General features: G+C 34.0%; 1 protein-coding gene across 1 annotated transcript; it reads right to left on the reverse strand.

Moving 5' to 3' along the window:
* Nucleotides 1-6,276: 6,276 nt before the first annotated feature.
* LOC121418769 (dynein regulatory complex subunit 7-like) lies at nucleotides 6,277-19,722 on the reverse strand. The gene is made up of 14 exons (XM_041612868.1): nucleotides 19,416-19,722; nucleotides 17,103-17,397; nucleotides 16,420-16,614; nucleotides 15,891-16,049; nucleotides 15,190-15,408; nucleotides 14,140-14,259; nucleotides 13,078-13,282; nucleotides 12,597-12,725; nucleotides 12,100-12,323; nucleotides 11,343-11,669; nucleotides 10,559-10,669; nucleotides 9,407-9,601; nucleotides 7,631-7,770; nucleotides 6,277-7,097 (listed from the first exon to the last, which is right to left on the reverse strand). Exons 1-14 carry the CDS (start codon nucleotides 19,589-19,591, stop codon nucleotides 7,016-7,018), a joined length of 2,577 nt encoding a protein of 858 aa, XP_041468802.1. The 5' UTR covers nucleotides 19,592-19,722; the 3' UTR covers nucleotides 6,277-7,015.
* Nucleotides 19,723-19,864: the final 142 nt, after the last annotated feature.

Consider the following 19,864-nt stretch of genomic DNA (forward strand, 5'->3'; position numbering starts at 1 on the left):
TTTCTAATTTGATACACAACCGGGAGAGTTCTATTCTATGCCTATATTTAGAATTCTGTATGTGTAGCAGGTTTGCAATTCTTTGATTGACTTCAAAAAGAGGTAGATGCAATTTTCATTTCTTCATAAAGGAAATATGAAAACCAATTGCAGAATATTTAATAGGATTTTATCAAAGAATGTATACCAGATGCTATCATGTAGTGAGCTGTGTCTTTCTTTGATATAAATTGAATTGAATGTGCAATCAAACATATAAATCAACTGTATGATGAGTCGGTAATGCTTTGTCTTATACCCTGCATAATTTGGTTGTAAAATCGGAGCAGGACTAGAGTTATCCACATTATTTCGATGCTGCAATTATCCGCATAATAGCAGCATCGGGACCAGATTTTGGCTTTGTGAACACATTTCCAAAGTAATGCGGATAATTGCCATGGTGCGGTCACAAAAGGTCACTCTTTTCCAACAGAACCCCATTGGAGGGGCATGTGCAGTTGCCATGACAATTATCCGCCTTTTTCAGGTCGGGCGCTCGTAAAAAAAATAGTGCGGATTATTTTCGGAGTTTGTGAATGCCATTTTTTTTTATTTATCCGCATTACTCTTAGGCGGATAATTGGAGGATGGGTTTGTGAAAGGGGTATTACAGGCTCAAACCTCATTGACTTTGGAGACTGGAATCTGTGTTTTGACTATTTCAAGCTTGTTTTCATGAACATTTTCCTATCACTTTTCACTGTTTACAACCCTCTCATAGGTATGAAAATGCAATTTCTTTTCTGTATTTGAGCAAAATTATCGCATTTTCAGCAAGAAAGACTGGGAGGTATATTCAAATATTATTAGTAAAAAAATATTTATCTTTAGATAGCCTATAAGCTATTATTTACTTTTCATATAAAAATTTGATTATTATTATTATGCGATGATAGATCTCTACATGATTGTTTCTCATTCCAGAGAATGGTCATTGTTTTCTGTCATTCATATTGGTAGAGTGAAATCAATTCAAGCTTTGTAATTTGATTGTATTTATTTGATTTATATTTTGTTGAAAATGAAATACTATCAACAAAATATAAATCAAGTAAATACAATCATAACAGTCAACATAAAAAAATATACCAAGGTCATTAAATCAACTTGATAAAGACATGTTATAAGAAAGTTACATACAAAATAATCATGTTTAAAGGATTTGTGATTAATAATTTGTGAAAATGGAGGATCCCACTAAAAAGCAAATCTTGTATATTATGGGCTCCTCAAAATATGACAAATGAGAAATAAATTTTATATATACATATCAAAATATATAAAAAGTATAAAATTAATTCAATCTTTGTAATTTGTGACACAAGTGCCTGTTTTATAGCACTTTACTCTTGGCAAATTTTCAAAAAGTACAGTATTTGAGTCAGAGATGGAGCACTAGTTGTAAACCATACTTTTTTGTCAAAGTTACTGAGATTAGAGGATTGAGTCTGTAAATGAATGGCACAAATTGAAGTTAACTCGATTACACCTTGTCCACACACTCACTCCAGGCGTAGCAAGTTCAGTGTGGACATGAATAGAAAGTTTGAACACTTTTGAACCGAGTGTGGATGTCCCAAATGTGTATCTTGCAGTGTGGAGCCCAGTTGCGTACAATTTGCCATCCATGATTATTCTGCTCTCAAAGATAACAATCTAGCAGTAATGTGAAATTGTATCAGGCAAAGGAGTCAGTTAAGTAGCTTTAATTATCCTTAGTGTTGTGGATGGTGATAACTGTATTCCTAGCATTAAAATAAAATGAACTAAAGCAGAAAATTTAAACTCTTCATTTGATGAAAAATGAAAGTGGATATCTAGCTTTAACAAATGGCTGGTTATTAGAATTGAATGATCGATGACTGGATAGATTAGACTGCACAATGCTGAAAGAATTTGACCATGTGTCTAATGCATACAGTATTTAATCAATGGCATATAACCAGCAATTGTTACAAGCTACTAAAGGGTGCAATCCGATTTGCCTATGAGGTTTTTTTTTTGCATTTGTCATTGACAACACTGATCATGAAGAATAAGAATTGTACCTCTAATGTGATCACTGCCAGTAAATTGCTGGAATTCAATAGATTATAATATTTGTTGGTCTTGTGACTTGAGATTGATCACAAGTTTCATTCAACCATGCCCAGATACTTACACATTATCACTGATGTCTAGCGTGGTAACAGTGCTCCACATTCTATCAAGTTCAAGATATACATTCGGAAGTTGTCTCATTGGTGGAAACATTCACCATTGATAATTACATAGTATGCAATGACTAAAAAAATCTTACTTCTAAGAACTCTGCATACATAAAGTTTTAAGACATTGCATGGGAAATGGTTTTGACACACAAAGTTGTATTATTGTATTTTGCTGTCGCAGTACATTTTTTGGTTTTCACATACATGTAAAATGGTTTTGACGCACAAAGTTGTATTACTGTATGTTGCTGTCGCAGAACACTGGTTGGGTTTTCACGCTGAATGTGAATGAGGTCTTTGGTGACAGACGATCATTGTGGCTGGCTCAGAGGAGTTAATCCTCCTTAAACCTGACCACTGGTTTGGGGGTAAACGAGGAAGTTCTTCATAGAAGCTTTCCTGCCATTTGGCAGTCTACTTATCATTAACAGCTATTAACTAGGCTGCTGTCCTATTTTAGCAGCAGTGTTATATACATTTTTTTCTTCATAGTTTCGTTCAGTATTTCATCTCTCTGAGCTTCATTTGAAGTCTTATTCTTTGACAGACAAAACAACGAGCTGGATTTTCTATCATTTATTTTAGTGAAAATGTATGCACAGTGTCTAGAGTTTGTGATTTGTTTTTATGGGAATGTATCGTAATTAAACCCTTAATTGAATAGTCAACTTTGAGAATGAACAAAATGCTGAATTTTTGTTGCAAGAGTTATGAATGATTAAGATTTTTCCCAGAATTGTTTACATTGAATTTGTTATTTTTTTTTTGTTGTAAAAGTACAATCTGATACAATATTTTTACCCTATTTATGTTAATATTACAGATGTTCTTACACATGTAATTTCTATGCCATGACCTGTCATCATGTTTATCTTTCTTAATGTTTATTATTTCTTTTTGCTATAGTCTTGCCTTCTTTTCCTTTACTTGAATTTGAGCTTTTACAATTATTTGTTTCTCATCTCTTTCATAAATAATTGTACTGACTGTACCAAAAAAAACATGTTTTTGATTTATCTATTTCATGCTGGTTTTTGGAGTGCATTGATTTTTTTAATTCAAGCACACATACTAGCGACATTGTAAGCAAATAAATACTGTTGATGAAAATGATTAGACAAACTATTATTTGGAAGTAATTTTGGATGTGGCCATCTCTCCAAAGCACAGCTGAGGAAAGGGTGTCTACATTGCTGAGTTACTTTTCACCATTCTCTGCAGTATGTGATTATTTACCTATAAATAAATTGAAAAGGAATTTCCTTTCCATATTTCTCCTTTTCCTTTTCTCTCTTCCCAGTTTATGATCTTTCCTCCTTATCTTTCTGATGTACTATTACTCTCACCCTTATCCTTCTTTACAATATGTGAAAAGGTGTTTCTCCACAATAAATAGACTTAGGATTGTTGGAATTAGTGCCTTGTCATGTTGAACCATTAATGCATAGTGAGTGAAAATGAAATTAGATGTAAGAAAAAAAAATCTATCAAGGATGGAGTTAAGCATTCACAGTGTTTTCCAAAACTGTATGTTGACCCATTTCATGCCATCCAATTTTTTAAACTTGTTTATCTAGAATGTAAAAATCATGTGTTGAACACTTTTTCCCCATGAACTTAATTTCAGAGAAATATTGCTGATGAAAAAACAATGAAGTTAAACACAAGTTTTCTGTATGAACAAGAATTTTCAAGCCCTTCTGAGCTGGTCGAAGTAAACATTTGAGAAATCAAGTACTTGGGCAATATACGTCCCCAATGGCGAGAGATGAAACTTTGATAATGATGTGCCGAGTGACTAAAGCATTACTTCATAATTTATTAATAAATAATAAGGATTATTTCAGACTAGATGGTCAAATATATCATGTTAACCTTTAAAAGGAATAGTGAGCTTAAACACTGTCAAAGTAGTTGATTTTTGTACAGGGTACACTGGTGCTAACATCTATTTATCTTTTATATCAAACCATTAGAGATTGATAAGTGGAATTCATATTAAAGGAAGAGTTCACAAGTTCAAATGTTGTTCAAAATTACTTTTGATAGTGGTGAATATTCAGTCTTTCATTTGTACCAAAAAGATTCTCTGTATTTTTGTAAATAAAAGTTTTATTCACTATTGTGCAATAGCAATAACTGCGTGGAGTGTCTTGTTTTTAATGATGTGGAACATTTGAAGATGGAGATTTTTTTTAGGGGGGGGGGGTAGGGAGGCTTCTTCTGTGCTCCTGGTAAATTAAGCTGATAATTTTTGCAAAACCGTTCCATAAACTCTAAAGCTATTTGTAAAGTTATGGATGATAAACATACGACTGAGATGTATATCGAGATGCCCATAGTTATCCCTTAATGGTCTCCTGAATTTTGGCTACATTACCAGTACTCCTTTAAAAGAATGGCAAATTTTTTTTTTTAAACAGTAACTTTGGCTTGCAATATTGAGTTTTTGTCAAAAGTCATTTGTAATTTTACAAAAAGCTTCATGAGTGCCCCGCCCCCACGTCATATAATACTTTTCTGATAAAACAGAGTGAAGAGAGCAAGAAATAAAAAGAAGGTAATCACAACAGTCCGGAATGTTATAAATGATAAATCAAATTACTGTCCAATTTCAATTGTGTAAGAAGAAAAAATTCCCCATTATAAATTTTGTCATTCACCCAATCTTCCATTCATTTTGAATATCTTCTCTACAACAATTTGTAATAAAAAGAACCCAACATCAATCAAATAAGATATGCAATATTTCCATAATTTATTTTTAATACAATTCATTGATATACAATATATACTTAGAATTCCATACACAAAATACAAATATCTCTAGCAAAAGAATTTATATACATGTATATATACACACATCCATCTTCAACATGTTCCATGCACAAATCATGCAACACAATGTAGAGAAGGTATATTTCCATACCTAGATATTCATAAACTCATTTTTCAAGGTGTTTCCGTCCTAATTTTCATCACACACTTGTTATTAGACCATTTCACAAATATCCTCTTTCAAGATAGATCATGAACCAAAACTAAAAAGGAACATAATGATAACATACATACTGTACATAAAGTTCACAATGAAGGAAAGGAAATATTTTTGACAATTCAAAGTTTTAAGATTTACTTTGTAGAAGAGTGTATTCAAAAGCCATACAGTGAATGGTGATTCATAACAAAATTCAACTTGAAATCTGTTCATAAAAATACAAACCAACTGCACAGAAAGTAAAGAAGCACAGATATAACACATTTTGGACGGAATATCAAAAAAGAAAGATTTAAGAACAGTTACAGAATTGTAAGAAATATTGAGATACTCTATTAAGGAATGGCTACAAAATATGTCGGGTATCACTTTTGACTCATACAAATCTTGCTTGGAATTATTTGTTTGAAATTGGAAATTAAAGGGCTTTTTTTTAATTAAAGGGGAATGAAACCTTTGGAACAAATAGGCTTGTGTAGAAACAGAAAAATCAAAGAATAAGAATAAAGAAAGTTTGAGAAAAATCGGACAATAAATGAGAAAGTTATGAGCATTTAAATATTGCAATCACTAATGCTATGGAGATCCTCCCATTGGCAATGCGACAAGGATGTGTGATGTCACTGATGAACAACTTTCCTTTTGGTGGACTATAAAATACCCTCAAAATGTCTCTTTTTGCTTTTTCTTATGATGATACAAACTCTTTATCCATGATGTATTTTAAAAAAATATGTATCACATGCCCTCATGTAGAAAGAACACATGATCTATGGATAGATGTGATAAAAGAGGCAATTCAAGTGAAATATATACTAAAGTAATGGGGAGAGTTATTCATCAGTGACATCACACATCCTTGTCGCATTGCCAACGGGAGGATCTCCATAGCATTAGTGATTGCAATATTTAAATGCTCATAACTTTCTCATTATTTGTCCGATTTTTCTCAAACTTTCGTTGATCTGTTTCTTTGATTTTTCTGTTTTCACACAAGCTATCTTGTTCCAATGGTTTCATTCTCCTTTAACGAATGCTTCTTACTTGCATGTAGTGATTCTCAAATAAGAATTTCCATTTTTCACAGCATAGGAGAAATATCAGGCTGACAATTTCATGAAAGAAAAAAGAAAAGACAGATATTTCTGCAAAATTCATAATCAAACTTTATAAAGAGAGAAACTTACCACGTTAACATTTTTTTCAACTGTTTGTACATGGTTTGTCACAAAATCAGTTATAATTTGATTGCATATTTGATGTTCCAAATGATCTAAATTTTGTCCTCACATCGCTAGAGGCCAATACCATTAATTTTTACAAACTAGCTATGATTGGAACTTCAAAATGTTGAATTATTTCCTAATAAGGTTCTGTAGTCACAACACCAATCCTACTAATAATATTAGGCTTGTTGAGGAAATGATATGGCTAGCAGTTGAGCTAGTAATTTTTTATCTTAATATCCTTTCAATTATTTCAGAATAAGTTTGTGTCTAATATGTTCGGAACAATGTAATGATGGGATGCTTCTTCTATGGACGATGATATCAAACAAACTTGGAAGTAGACAGGCTACCTGGGACCTGTACCACAAAGCTTTGCGTTTGATCCATAAGGTATTTTTAAGCTTGATCCAATTGGTCATCATAAGCAGTGATACATATAAATAAGCACAATTGCTAAGTGTTGTCTTCAGGGCCTCATTAATTCAGTCCTTATAAAGATCGAGATTCAGTTTCTAGGTCCGATCGTCCATAAGCGCTCAGAAGAATTCAGACAATCTTTGGTCTGTCTTCAGCTTCTGATCAAGTGCCATGTATTTATGAGGTGCCATCTCCTTGTGCCTGAATAAATTTTGAAATAAATAATTCAATATGTTAAAACATTTGTCATATCTAGAAGTTGCAGACTAAGCACATAAATTAGATAAGAGAAAGATTAAAGCACATTATGAAAAGCAGTATATTGATTCAAAAGTCTCAAATCACTCAAATTTACAATGAAAGAACAAACTTCAATTTTAAGTTAGAAATATTGGAGAAACACAACCACCCCCCCTTAAAATCTTGCGATTTCATATTTTTGGTCTAGAAGGGCAAATTCACGTGCCCCAATTTCTAATTGCATTTGTAAAGATCATACAGTGAAAATTTACTAATTCCACAGAATTATGAACAAATAAACCGATTACATCCACATAATAAGTAAACATCTGGGCAAATGTACGCAGAAAATCTGGGAACCATTTCATAAAACCTTTCAACAATAAATTATGGAAATCTTGACAAAGCTCCTCTAATCCAATCACATTGAAAGATGGCAGTGGCTTCTAACTGTATCATGCCATATGCCTTTGATTAAATGCCTTCTGACTTACCTGTTGAGTCTGAGCTCTAGGATGTGAATGCGGAACATAGCTTCACTGCAATACTCTAGATACTCCTCTTCATCTTCTTTCTGCATGTTCATCTGGTTGTTCTGATACCAAGTCTGTTTCTTATGAAGTTCAACGGTTTCCTAGAAAGATAGGCAATTATATATGTTATCATAATGACTGCAAACTGAAAGATGTCAAATAAAACAGTACATCAATCAACATTCTAGGTAATTCTTCACTTTTTATGAAGTGAACTGGGGTGGTATTCTGAGATCCATTTTATCTCAGATAAAATAAAATATTTTATCTCCGTTAAAATCAGTGAGATAAAATACCCTTAAAATCTCTCCGAATTGGTATTCTGAGAACCATTTTATCTTCATTTTATCTCTGTAAGACACACCTATTTTTTAATCAATATCCAATTAGAAACGCGCTTTTATAGCTCTCTCATATCACTCAACCAATTAAAATCCATTCCGCCAGGAGGTGTGGCAAAGGGGCCAGATTGCGTCAATTTATTGACTTCAAATACGCTTGCACTATACGCTTGCGCGTCTTTACGGAGATTTCTTTTTAACAAAAAGGACAATACTCTCATCTTTTTTCGAAGTCTATATCGCATCTTTTCAAACATCATTTCAAAGACAATATTAGTAAAGAAAAGTCTTATGAAATACTCTCTGATTGTACAGGAACAACGTTCAGGTGTTATTCTCAATAAGTATATAATTTTTCTTCATTTTCATGTCACAATTTGGGGTTAAGTCACCTAGAAATAGTGGTGAAATCAACGTCGCAGAGATAAAATAGCCTCTACCCTCTTTTAAGTTTATTTTATTTTTTCTTCAAAGTAACATGGGCGCAAGCACATCGTCTGCGTTGCAATGGCCAGATACGTGATGGGTATGTGTACGCAGGCATTGTTCTGTTGCGTATCATTTGTAGATACGCAAGATAAAATTTATACGCAAGATAAAATCTAAAATTTTATCTGAGAGATAAAATCTCATCTCAGAATACCAATTTCATTTTAAGAGATAAAATAAAATATTTTAAAGATAAAATGACCTCAGAATACCACCCCAGGTCTCCATACCTGGATATTCTTATTTCATTACCTGTAAATATCACAAGAAGGCAATAAACTGTGACCCATAAACAAATATTTTAAAATTGTTTACATAAAATATATAATTCAGCTGCAGCAAAGAAATTTAGCCACATATTCAGTATTCAGTTCAGGTGCATGGAGTGGGGGTAAAAGTTGATTGTGGCTGACTTTTTTATAATCCTCCCACTTGGACCCTGATGAGTTAGATTGGGTAATGTACAGAATGTATAACAAAGATGGCTTCTTTTTTTAATGATTTTTTATAACTTGAGACAGTATTTTTTTTTGTATGCACATAGTGACAATCATATTTTTTTTGCTACCATATTAAGAAGTGACGTATAGTGTAATGAATACACTATATTATTCATTCATTCATTTCAATTCAAATGTTGCCATATATCAATCATATTGTAAAGCTCTAAATTAAAAAAATGCAATTTGGCTCTTAGAATTTAGAATGCACATTAATTGCAGTACATGCAGATAGTACAGTAGGAAGCTGATGGAAATAAGATCCTCCTTGAAATAATTTGGAAAGTGCTAAAAATTGAAATGCATGTGAACTTGCTGAAACTCCTTGATTAATTTCATGAAGCTTATCAAATTTTAATATACGAGGGGGGGGGGAGAGATTCTGCACTGTCATGTTGGTATCTTACCTTTTCAAATCTGGATTGAATCAGGTTGGCTTTGTCAATGAGTCTCATCTTGAGGTCTGCTAGGCAATCTTCTTTGAGCTTCAAGGCTTGCGGTCGGTTCAGTTTTTCGGGGTCTCCAATCTGGGCGAGGAACGGGGCAAGGTAGTCCAGCTCCATCTCCTCTCTACGTTTCTTCTCTTCCATCTGAAGTCTCTCCTGAAGAAAAAAAAATGATCAGGGATGAATATGTATAGTATGGGCCAAATTAATTTTTTTTTAATAATAGCTTAAAATTTGCACTGAAACCAAAACAATAGTAATCATAATTATCAGCGATGCCTCTTAAATCAATTTAAAAAGTTGGAAAATCATTGATGTGCCTCTTTATACAAAAAAGATGCTTTCTATGTCCAAAATTAAGGTGGAAAAGTAGAATGAAATAATTTTTGAGTGAAAAAGGTAACTATGGAAATAAGAATTTAAAAAATCATTAAATACTGTATATCATCATGAATCATTATTTGCAGCTAGCGAGTCATCATTGTGCTTCATCATGTATCATTGAGTAGAGTTTACATTCAAGTGATGAGTTCCACCCTTGCTTAAACATTCATTAGTTCAAGGATACCATACCCCCACTAATCCCCTCACTCAGTTCACACAATGTTCAAGGACACATTCTGAAGGCATTTACATTATTTGTCATCATGATGATGCAGCAGCATCAGTAATTTCAAATTTGGTGTTGACAACTGGTGTTGGTGTTAGGAACTGGTGTAGGTGTTGGGGTTATTTTTATATCAGCCATTGTACAATATCAAACTTGGGGGGCATTTTATGAAGGTCTTGTCAGTGAAATCAATGACATAATGCTAAATTGCCTCAAAAAAGACTAGCACTGAGACGGACATGACTCTCTTGAGATATCAATAACATGAATAATATCATATTTGTATATATATATATATATGCGCTTGGTGTTTGAGCTAGATTAGAAATCCTGATTCAGGCTCAAAACACCAAAACCAGCACCAAACTTAAAATCGCTGTACTCTCCTAGTTATTTTCATAATGGACTGAAAGGGAAACCTATTTTAGTTTAAAGAATAAAATGAGTCTAAGACATGATGTAAAATAAGTAAAAAGAGTGAAAATACTCCATATTCTGCTTACCCTTTCAATACGATGTTGTTTTGCTTTCTCATTCCGTTCCGTATCGTAGACAGATATGTCCAGTTCTGACCGAACCTCCTCCTCTTTTCTTTCTGACAGAATTTCTTTTACCTGTGAACATAATACAGAAATCATTTATACAGATATATCGGTCTTGGTGAACCTTTTAAAATAGAACAACTTTTAAAGTTGAGATCACTGTTGGATGAAATGATTATATCATAAAACAATACGACATGAGGGATCTGATTCTACACAAAATGAGCATCCCTATTACATGTAATGTCAAGATAGTTAAAATCATCCATATTATAATCTACTGCTATAAAAAGCAAGTCATTTGTAACTGTCATAAGGTTTCTGATTGCATTATTATAAATTGATTGAAACTAAAATTGCGATTGGCATGGTCATATTTGGGTAATTTCAATTTACAGCCATCAGTAATGTTTCCTCAACATTGCATACCATTTATTTATCTTTTTTAAATTTTAATTAAATATATTGTAGTTTCTTTTAAATCATTTGGCACAATACTACTGTCAGATATTTTACAAGAAGTGTGAAAATAATAATGAAATAATATATGAAGCACATGATATGAAACTTTCTATATGCTTTAATCAAAACATTAAGACAGAATATAAATAGGTAAAAATAAAATTATGTAAATATTAACACAAATGACAGCACCTTGAGCACCTGACATGGTGGACGTATGCTCTTTACAAATGACCTACATTATCATCATTATTAACAGTATTATTATTACAAGGTGACATACCTCATCCTCTGATTCTCTCACACTATGAACAGTCTTGTCCTCTTTGTCTACCAACTCAACCAATAGGTTATAAATAAACAGATCCTTAGGAGGTGCAGCCAGGGGATCTACCCTAAATGTAGAGGTCATATCTGGTGAGAAGGTCAAGACTGCACCTTTATCGTTGGCATTGGGTGGTTTGATGAAGTCTCGGGTGGAGGCGGTGATCTTGTCGTCTTGGTGATGGAAGGTCAACTGGATGCGGTCTTCCGAGATGAGGTAGACGCATTCCGCGATATCCTCGTTGGCTTTCTTGGCCTTGTTACGACGAAACTTCTCAACAATTTTCTGCAAGTAGATATAAATGATAATACAAGCATTAATTTTGAGTTTGACCATAGGAAACTATGGATAGGCCTAATTAGTTTTCTTTTTTTTTAATGATCCTAGTCAGATAGCATAAAACTTCAAATAAACTGCAATTTGATTTCCTAACAATCACAATAGTGCTTTAATAATTATGAGTTTTTCTCTCAGTTGAGTGAGATTGCAAAGTTTATGCTCAAAAATGAAAAAAAATATATGGGTTACATGATGGATGCATCCAAATAGTTATCCACATCAGTTCTACGGTCTGATTTCACACAGAATTGCCAAGAGGTTATGCCAGATTCCCTTTTGAAGTCAGCCAGAGTATTACTCACTGTGAATGGTTCATAAGATTAACCCAACATTATTTCCAATGCAATGAATAAAACATACATTGATGTTGACATACCAAGATGGGTCTCGGATTTGATGAAGGCGCAGATCCAGCTGGTTCTAGCTTCTTTATTCGTTTACCAAACACCACATGACGGTATAACAGGAAGTCATCCCTGTTATCAAAGTGTTCGGTCATTTCTAAGGCATTCTCTTCTCGCCTTGTCAAACCATCTACTCTAGCATGATGATAGAAGATCATGGTACGCTCACTGTCAGGCCATTGTCCGTACGATTGTTCTGTCAATAAGATAACAAACCCAGATAAAGAAAGGAAATATTCAAGCAAAGAAAGTATCTATGAGTAGATAATGTCACACAAAGGTGTCTCCAAAATACAGTATTAGAACATTGTACAAAATTCAGGACTTTAGAAAAATATGTTTTTAATTAATCCATTTTGTTTTTATTTTCCTAGAGTAACCCCATATTTTAATTTTTCTTTCCACTACATTTTGCCACCACTATCGTATGCTTCAATTACGCTTTCAATAATTTCACTGTAGTGTGTACCTTTAAGATGTAATGGTCTTCCCTGATGGTAATACTCCGTGATCAGACCTGTCCTGTGGTTGTGCACCCGTAAGTGAAGTTTATCTCTTCGATGTGAATAGGTCTCCTTTACCTGTATAAGATCTTTCACTGCAAAGGAGAGAAGAAAAGATATTAATAACTACAAAAGCTACATTTATTTTTATCAAACACGCATAAATTAGACTTGATTTAAATAAATTGTAAATTTTTGTGAGATAGTTTGATAGATAGAGAACTAAAACATACTGGAAAAAGAAAAATCTCAAAATTTGAATAATCTGCCACAGATTTATCACGTGATCATGAATTCTACATGATGCAAGAATGATCTAACAAAACATAAGGCAACCATTACCAAAAATCAATACATAGTGTTCTTCTGGGGAAAAATTACAATTCTTACCAAACACTTGAAAACAGTGAAATGTTAAGAAACCACTACCATATTGACTTGACTTACTCTCTTTATCATGATAAACGGAAAGCCTGATGACAAGGCCATCTTTCATAAGATAGTGGGCAAACTTCTCTAGCTTGGCTCGTTTGTAGGTGAGAGTCTTCTTGCCCTGAGGACAGCGTGACTGGAATTCCTTGAGAGATAACTCCAAAGGACTAACCCAGGATGGTGGCATGTCTAGATGCTTATCTTCTTCTTTTTCTTCATCCTACATTAAGACAAAACAAGCATGCTTTAGGTAATCATTTATAACAAAGACAGCATGCTTAGGTAATCACAAAGTAAAAAAAACATGCTTTAAGCAATCACAATTAAGAGCAGTTACTGTTAGTGTGAAATTATTGATCATCCTTGAAGTCCCTTCTTAACTTAATAATGATTGCATTTTTTTTATTATAGGGATGATCAGGCGACAGTAATTAGATCAAAATTAATGATAAACTAGACTTTGATTATAAAAGTCAAATTCAAACCTCTTACAAAGTTGTGTGAAACTTGAAAAACTCCCCACCGGAGACAAGAAAGGTGATTTTACAGGTTCATTTACTACATGTGATTGCTAAAGCCGGTTTGACTGAACAGATAAAAACAAAGTTCATATTCAACCACAAAAGATTTTGTTCAGATATAAAGTGGAATTAAGAATATAATTCACCACGTAGTTCATCTAATGTCCCATAGTTGTCATCTGTCAATACACCCCAAAGCAGAACTGCAATTTCTCTGGCAATTTGAATACAATATGTGATCTCATATTTGGCTTCGGAGGCACAACTCAGGTTGCCTTCCTCACCTCAAACACCTAATGTGAGTTACAAAATGACCTTAATCACAATTCCGATCTACAGCTCAACACCTACAAACTGTAGTAAGATTTTTCCTAAGATATGCTTCACTACCAACACCAAAAGTCAACAATAAACTTGAAATGACCCAAATTTCCCTCATACGTGTATGTTGCAAAGATCTACCCTGCACTTACCACATTTGATAAAGATATTGCTGTTAATTTCTGTACAACAGAAATCCTAATCTACAGCCTTATTCTAAATAAACTGATCTTACCTCGTCGTCATCAAAATCCAGAGCATCTTCATCCATGTCAGGTATATCCAGGGTTGGTTTCTCGTTGCTTGGAAACATGAACTCCCACCTCACACAGTCACCAAGATCAAAGGTCAAGTCCTGACAAAGATAAGAAAATAAGTTGGACCTTTAACTATTTCTTGCATTCACAAATTCAAAATAATACTTAATGTTTCATTAAAAGATACTGCAAATATTATGAAACTTAATAATCCACATTTCTTCTACTTTCTCCTTTTGAAGAAAAAATATGTTTTACTAATCTCATTTACAAAGCTCATAGTTAACTCATAGAAAAAATAAATAATTGGGTATTTCATTAATAGTTCTGACAAGCCAATGGTTGAATAAACTAACCCAAGTATTAATGGTTATTCTCTAGTCATATAACATAATATTTTGATGAGAAAACAAGACAGATAATGAAAAGAAGTAGGGATCAAGATCAGAAGAATTTAAAGAGACAGCCAATTGTACAATATGTCTGTCCATTAAAGAGCCCTGGGGCCATTTCATAAGGTTGTTCGTAAGTTAAGAACGACTTTCAGAACGACTGGCACCTTTCTTGTGGTAAATGATATTACCCATTAAATGTTCATTGGTGATCCTTTAGCACGTAAGAAAGAATCACCTGTCATTCTTAAAGTCGCTCTTAACCTACAAACAGCTTTAAGAAACGGCCCCTGGTGTTCCTGAAGCTCTTCATAAGTTATGCATGACTTCACACAAGACCGACTAGCAACCTGTTCTTTGGAACTAAATCGGAATCACAATACTTTTTATTCACATCAGCTGGTTGAATACAGTTCTTTGAAGACCAAATTATTGTTAATAAACATCTGATTGAAGTTATTTCAAGCTCTAATTCATGGTTTTAGGAAAATCACTCCCAAAAAGTTAACAGAGAAAAAAAAATTAGCAAAAGAACAGCTTACAAGGCATGTGGAAAGTCTTGTGCAAATCATGAAGTTTCATGAAATAGATGGTACAACCTTAATGTTTCCATTATGAGAAGACTAATGCATTTACCTTGCAGCCATTAGAACAGTCCTGCATGTTGACCCAATAGTTATGATTGTTCCAGAGTGATTCTATTCCAAGATATCCATCGTGTTGTGTGGAGTAGCTGTTACCAGTCAATGGTTCAATGAAGAAGTTTTCAGGAACCTCTCTTTTACCACTAAGGACCAGTACCCAGCAGTGTACTCTTAAACCATAAAGGTCATCAGGTGGTGGCTTCTCAAGTTCCTACAAGACAAATTAATGTTTAAGAGTTAATCTGTTTACCACTTTTATCAATCTGTGTTCCACTTCACCAATTAATCTACTCAAAGTTCTAGAGATAAATGTAAGAATATTCTCACTTCTAGCCAATAATGATCCATTCCAAAAACAGTGTCAAGACTCTAATGACTCTATTTCTCCCAATCATGAGAACCAATTCTAAGCAAAGGTTTATCATCATAAATATCTACAAGCATAATGGAACCAATAAAATGTATTGTTCGTAGCCATCTATAATCATATAGTGCATTTGGATATTAACAAAAATATATAAACAAAAAATTGTTATTTTTTGAAAAATAGAGGAAATTATATTTAAATATCATTAAAGTAGGCTACAATTCTTTGTTATATTAAATATAGAATAAATCAGAACATCACAAGCCCAAGACGAGTATTTGAGATGATTCAAAGAGTGGATTATATTTAGGACTTTTGACACTCACCTCTTGTTTTTCTTCCATCTCCTTTTTCCTCTGTTCCTCCTCTTTGGCTTGTTCAGCCTCTTTCCTGGCTTCCATTTCCAAGATGAACTTACTTCTGAGATCCTTAGGAGGTTTTACTGAATATTTCTTCATCTCCTTCTTTTTCTCTTCCTTTTTCACCTTAAAGCCAAAGACATGAGATTGATCATTCAGTTTATCATTTCATTGAACAAATTAAGTGATGCAAGAATTACAGGAATTAATTACATTTTTTTTATCTGATCCCAGTTTTTTTCTAAATTTTAATTCACTTCAAAAACATCTCAAGCCATGAGAGCATTATAATTTTTAATATTCATGAATAAGAAAATAGATTTCAGGAACTTCCACATCTTAGGAACTTCCAAATATGGGGGTGAAACTGGATAGATTTACCTTATCCCTTTATAGAATTCTTTTCAATTCAACCAGTAACGTATCATAAAAATGTTTTTTTTTTAAAGATATTTCAGAATATCTAAAAGATACCATATTTCACATGCACTCTTACCTCATTCTTCTTCTTCAAGAGTGGGCATATTTCTCTGGTTTCATCACATAGTGTCATCTCTCTTGTTGCATAGCCACAGACTACATAAGCATCATATCCAGCTCCGAGTAGCAAAGAGCAAAGCAATGTACTCATCTCAAAGCAGTTCCCTCTCTGTCTTCTCAGTACAGTGGTTGAAGATAGTAGTGATTTAGGCTTTTAGGTGGAAAAGAGAACATCTATTCAAGACTGACATAGATTTGAAAATATTTCTGTACATATATATAGAAAAAAGAGCTTTGTGATGGAAGTTCCGAAAGACACAGTGAATAACGGGCATAAATACAATTTGATCCTCAGTGGAAATCAAATGGCCTATCAATCTTTTCCTTCAATATTCTTGAATGTTTTCCCCCAAAAATGTTTCTTTTGAAGAAATGTCAACAGATACCCCTAGGCTTAACTTTACTTGATTGCAACTTTTTTAGACTTGCAGTTACACTTGAGTGTAGAATCCTATCTTTCATCCTACAGATTTCCCTTATACAATATGAATGCAATAAATCATACCTTAAAAAGGGCTGAAAGGCTAAAAACATTGTAAATATGGAAGTTTAATGTAGTGTTTACCTGCATATTTCAACAAAGTGAAAAACAATTATCATAATAGTCAAAGAATCAGCAAAACATCTGAAGGTGCTCACCAAGTCTACAGAAGGATCAAGGGGTTCAAAAGTGATATAGTCAGAAACAAATTCTGCACAGCCATCGTAGTCATAAAGTTCCTGGTAGGGTAGCGTTGTGGGCCTGATTGTGGTACAAACAAACTTTTCTACCCCGCACTCATTTAGAGGGCACAGAAGAAGTGGTTTCCGGTCTCTGTAGAGATGGACATACTGTCGTCGGAAGTTTTCTGCATAAGCCAACACCAGCTTCTCCTTGTTGTCATTCTCCCTGTAAGTTAGAGGGTAGCTTTGCAGAGGAAGGTCTGAAGGAGTCCTGTAGGATTTTAAGAAAAAAATGAATAAACACAAATTCTTAAATTCACAAAGGAGAAAGAGTCTACTTCTGAATCTTTTTCAATGGAAAGTTCCAAAATCCTTCATATAGTGAATGATAGTATTAATGACCCGCCTTGCATTTAAGACCGTGAGTGCTACTGTATTCATCAGAAAATAATTTCAAATGCTTTAAAGTTAGAACTTCGCAACATCCTTCCAAAGGGAGTTTAAATTAAAAAAATGGAAAATGGTAAAAAGCACATTTTCAAATTCTTTATAAAATTTTCCGCTAGCATAGCGGATAGAGGTCTTGACAGCAGCTACAATGAGGTTTATTAGAGTCCCAAGCAAGGTAAGAAACACTAACAAAAAGATGAGCCTGACAAAAGTTAGACAAATATGAAGTGAACAAACCTGAACTTCTGAATACAAGTCTCAACAATTGTCATTTTGGGTGGGAGATGTATGAAACTCTTTCTGAATACGTATTTCAATTTGCAACTTAGTCATTGCATTCTTCTTTTTATTAGAATTGTGCAGATATACATAGATTATGCAAAGACAAGGGAAGGTGGACTAACGTTAAGGGTTAGGGCACCTACCGTACCATGCTCAAAAGTCAATGATATCAGTCAACAAGTTTTCAGTCTTGTTTCTCTGTGCAGGGCCAGGGCCCAGGGCAGGGGGATTTATTTTTTTTTTTTGGGGGGGGGGGGCTGGGGCCACTTCCATTGATGAGTGCATACCATGCGCGGCCATGGGGTCTCGAAAAGCACTCTTAACAAGTATTTTCCATTTTCTGCCCCTTCACAAGTATTGCCGTATGAAACCCTACCCTTAACAAGTATTGGAAACATAACGATACTCTTGGCAAGTATTCCCTGAAATGAACCAAGTACAGCGATATTTTACTTGTTATGTCACTGACGTCAGCTTTACCTTTACCTACATCATTGGGTTTAGAGTACGTCCCCACCTCACGAAAATCTGACTCTAAACACGCTGACTGTTGGGGCAAAAAGTACATCCTTTATAAAACATTTTTAGTCTTCTTTAGGCTATACCCTCACAAATTTGACCGTAAACACGTAGCTTTCCTAGCGAAATAGATATGGTTGGAACTACCCCTTATCGATCACCTAATCTTGTAAGCATTGTATCTGCGAAAATATTCATCAATTTTACCAGTTTTCGTCTCATTTGTGCAGAAAATTGAGCAGATCAGATTCCCATGTTTCGCTCGGCGACTCCGATTCAATACGCATATATATCGACAAACAACGAATGCGACGATTTTCCACTTGCTCATTTGCACCTGTCTTTTGAAAACGACCACCCGCAGTACACTAAGTTTACGGCCGATTCTTGTCGTGGTGGCGAAATATTTTTACTCTTTCAAATCAGTTCTATGATGTCAACATGCTTAATGATCGCCTCACTACTTCCACTACGAGCTCCGACACATGATGCAACAATAATTGACTACGGATATTTGTTCTAAAGCTGTTTCCTATCAGATTTCTTGGTTTTTCAGCGGGGTTTGTATTGATTAATTCTACTAAATTTGAACTTTTTGTTGCTTCTTTTTTTTTCTTGTAAAATCAATTCATACCATTTCTATGGACACTGCGCCTACTTTCCCGCGCGTATCGTTTGTAATACGCAATAATTTTAACGCACGCAAGGTGGTCGGTTTCAAAAGAGGTGGTTGATATGTGGGAGTCTCACCATATCCTTTTTTCATTATTTGGGTTTGGTTTTTATACTGTTATTTCGTTACATAACATGCCCTATCATGAATAAGACATCCTTTTTAAAATGTTTTTTGGTCGCGCATGGTATCCACTCGTCATTGTAATTTAAATGCCCCCCCCCCCTCCCAGCTATTTTACAGGTTTTAAAACCTCAATGTTCAGCCTTACTTCAGCTTCAATAATAAATTGATTATGGTTTAATTTGTATTCATTGTTAAGTCTAAATTTTAAACCTTTTCATTCAAATGCTATTCATCCTTACATGTCTATTTTAGGAGGTTCTAAAACAATCTGGTCAAGTTCGTCTTTCAACTCGCCGACTGCTGCCAAAGCTTCAGCTGGAATCTCATTCTCTGTGCCAGTTCCTTCTTCTAAAATTGTCCCATCATCGACTCCAGTGTCAACAACTATAGATGGACCGTCTCCTACTCCTTCCATGACAGAAATTTCTCAGGAAATTACCCTTTAAAAGTGACTAATTCGTTTACTATTTTAAAAAAAAATTGAAAGGTCGAATGTATTGTTTTGAACGCTAGCTCTCTGCACTGCAACTCGATCAAAATCACAGTCTTCTCACAGCTTTTTGTATACAGATATCCCTGCACCATAGCAACAACGTATAATATAGTTCTTTATCAAGGCTCAATTATTGAGGAATTCTGAGCTAAAAGAAATCTGAAAAACAATATTCAAAGGACTGTTGTAATAAAA

Source organism: Lytechinus variegatus, chromosome 7 (genome assembly GCF_018143015.1).
Source record: "Lytechinus variegatus isolate NC3 chromosome 7, Lvar_3.0, whole genome shotgun sequence".
Lineage (NCBI taxonomy): Eukaryota > Metazoa > Echinodermata > Echinoidea > Temnopleuroida > Toxopneustidae > Lytechinus > Lytechinus variegatus.

Excerpts from the sequence above, each read along its gene's own strand:
- LOC121418769 (XM_041612868.1), bottom strand. The coding sequence starts at position 19,591 with ATGGAAGGAGTAGGAGACGGTCCATCTATAGTTGTTGACACTGGAGTC. Across the intron at positions 14,260-15,189 it reads ACTGTTCTAATGGCTGCAAG|GACTTGACCTTTGATCTTGG; the intron begins GTAAATGCATTA and ends TATCTTTGTCAG. Across the intron at positions 7,771-9,406 it reads TTCAATCCAGATTTGAAAAG|GAAACCGTTGAACTTCATAA; the intron begins GTAAGATACCAA and ends CTATCTTTCTAG.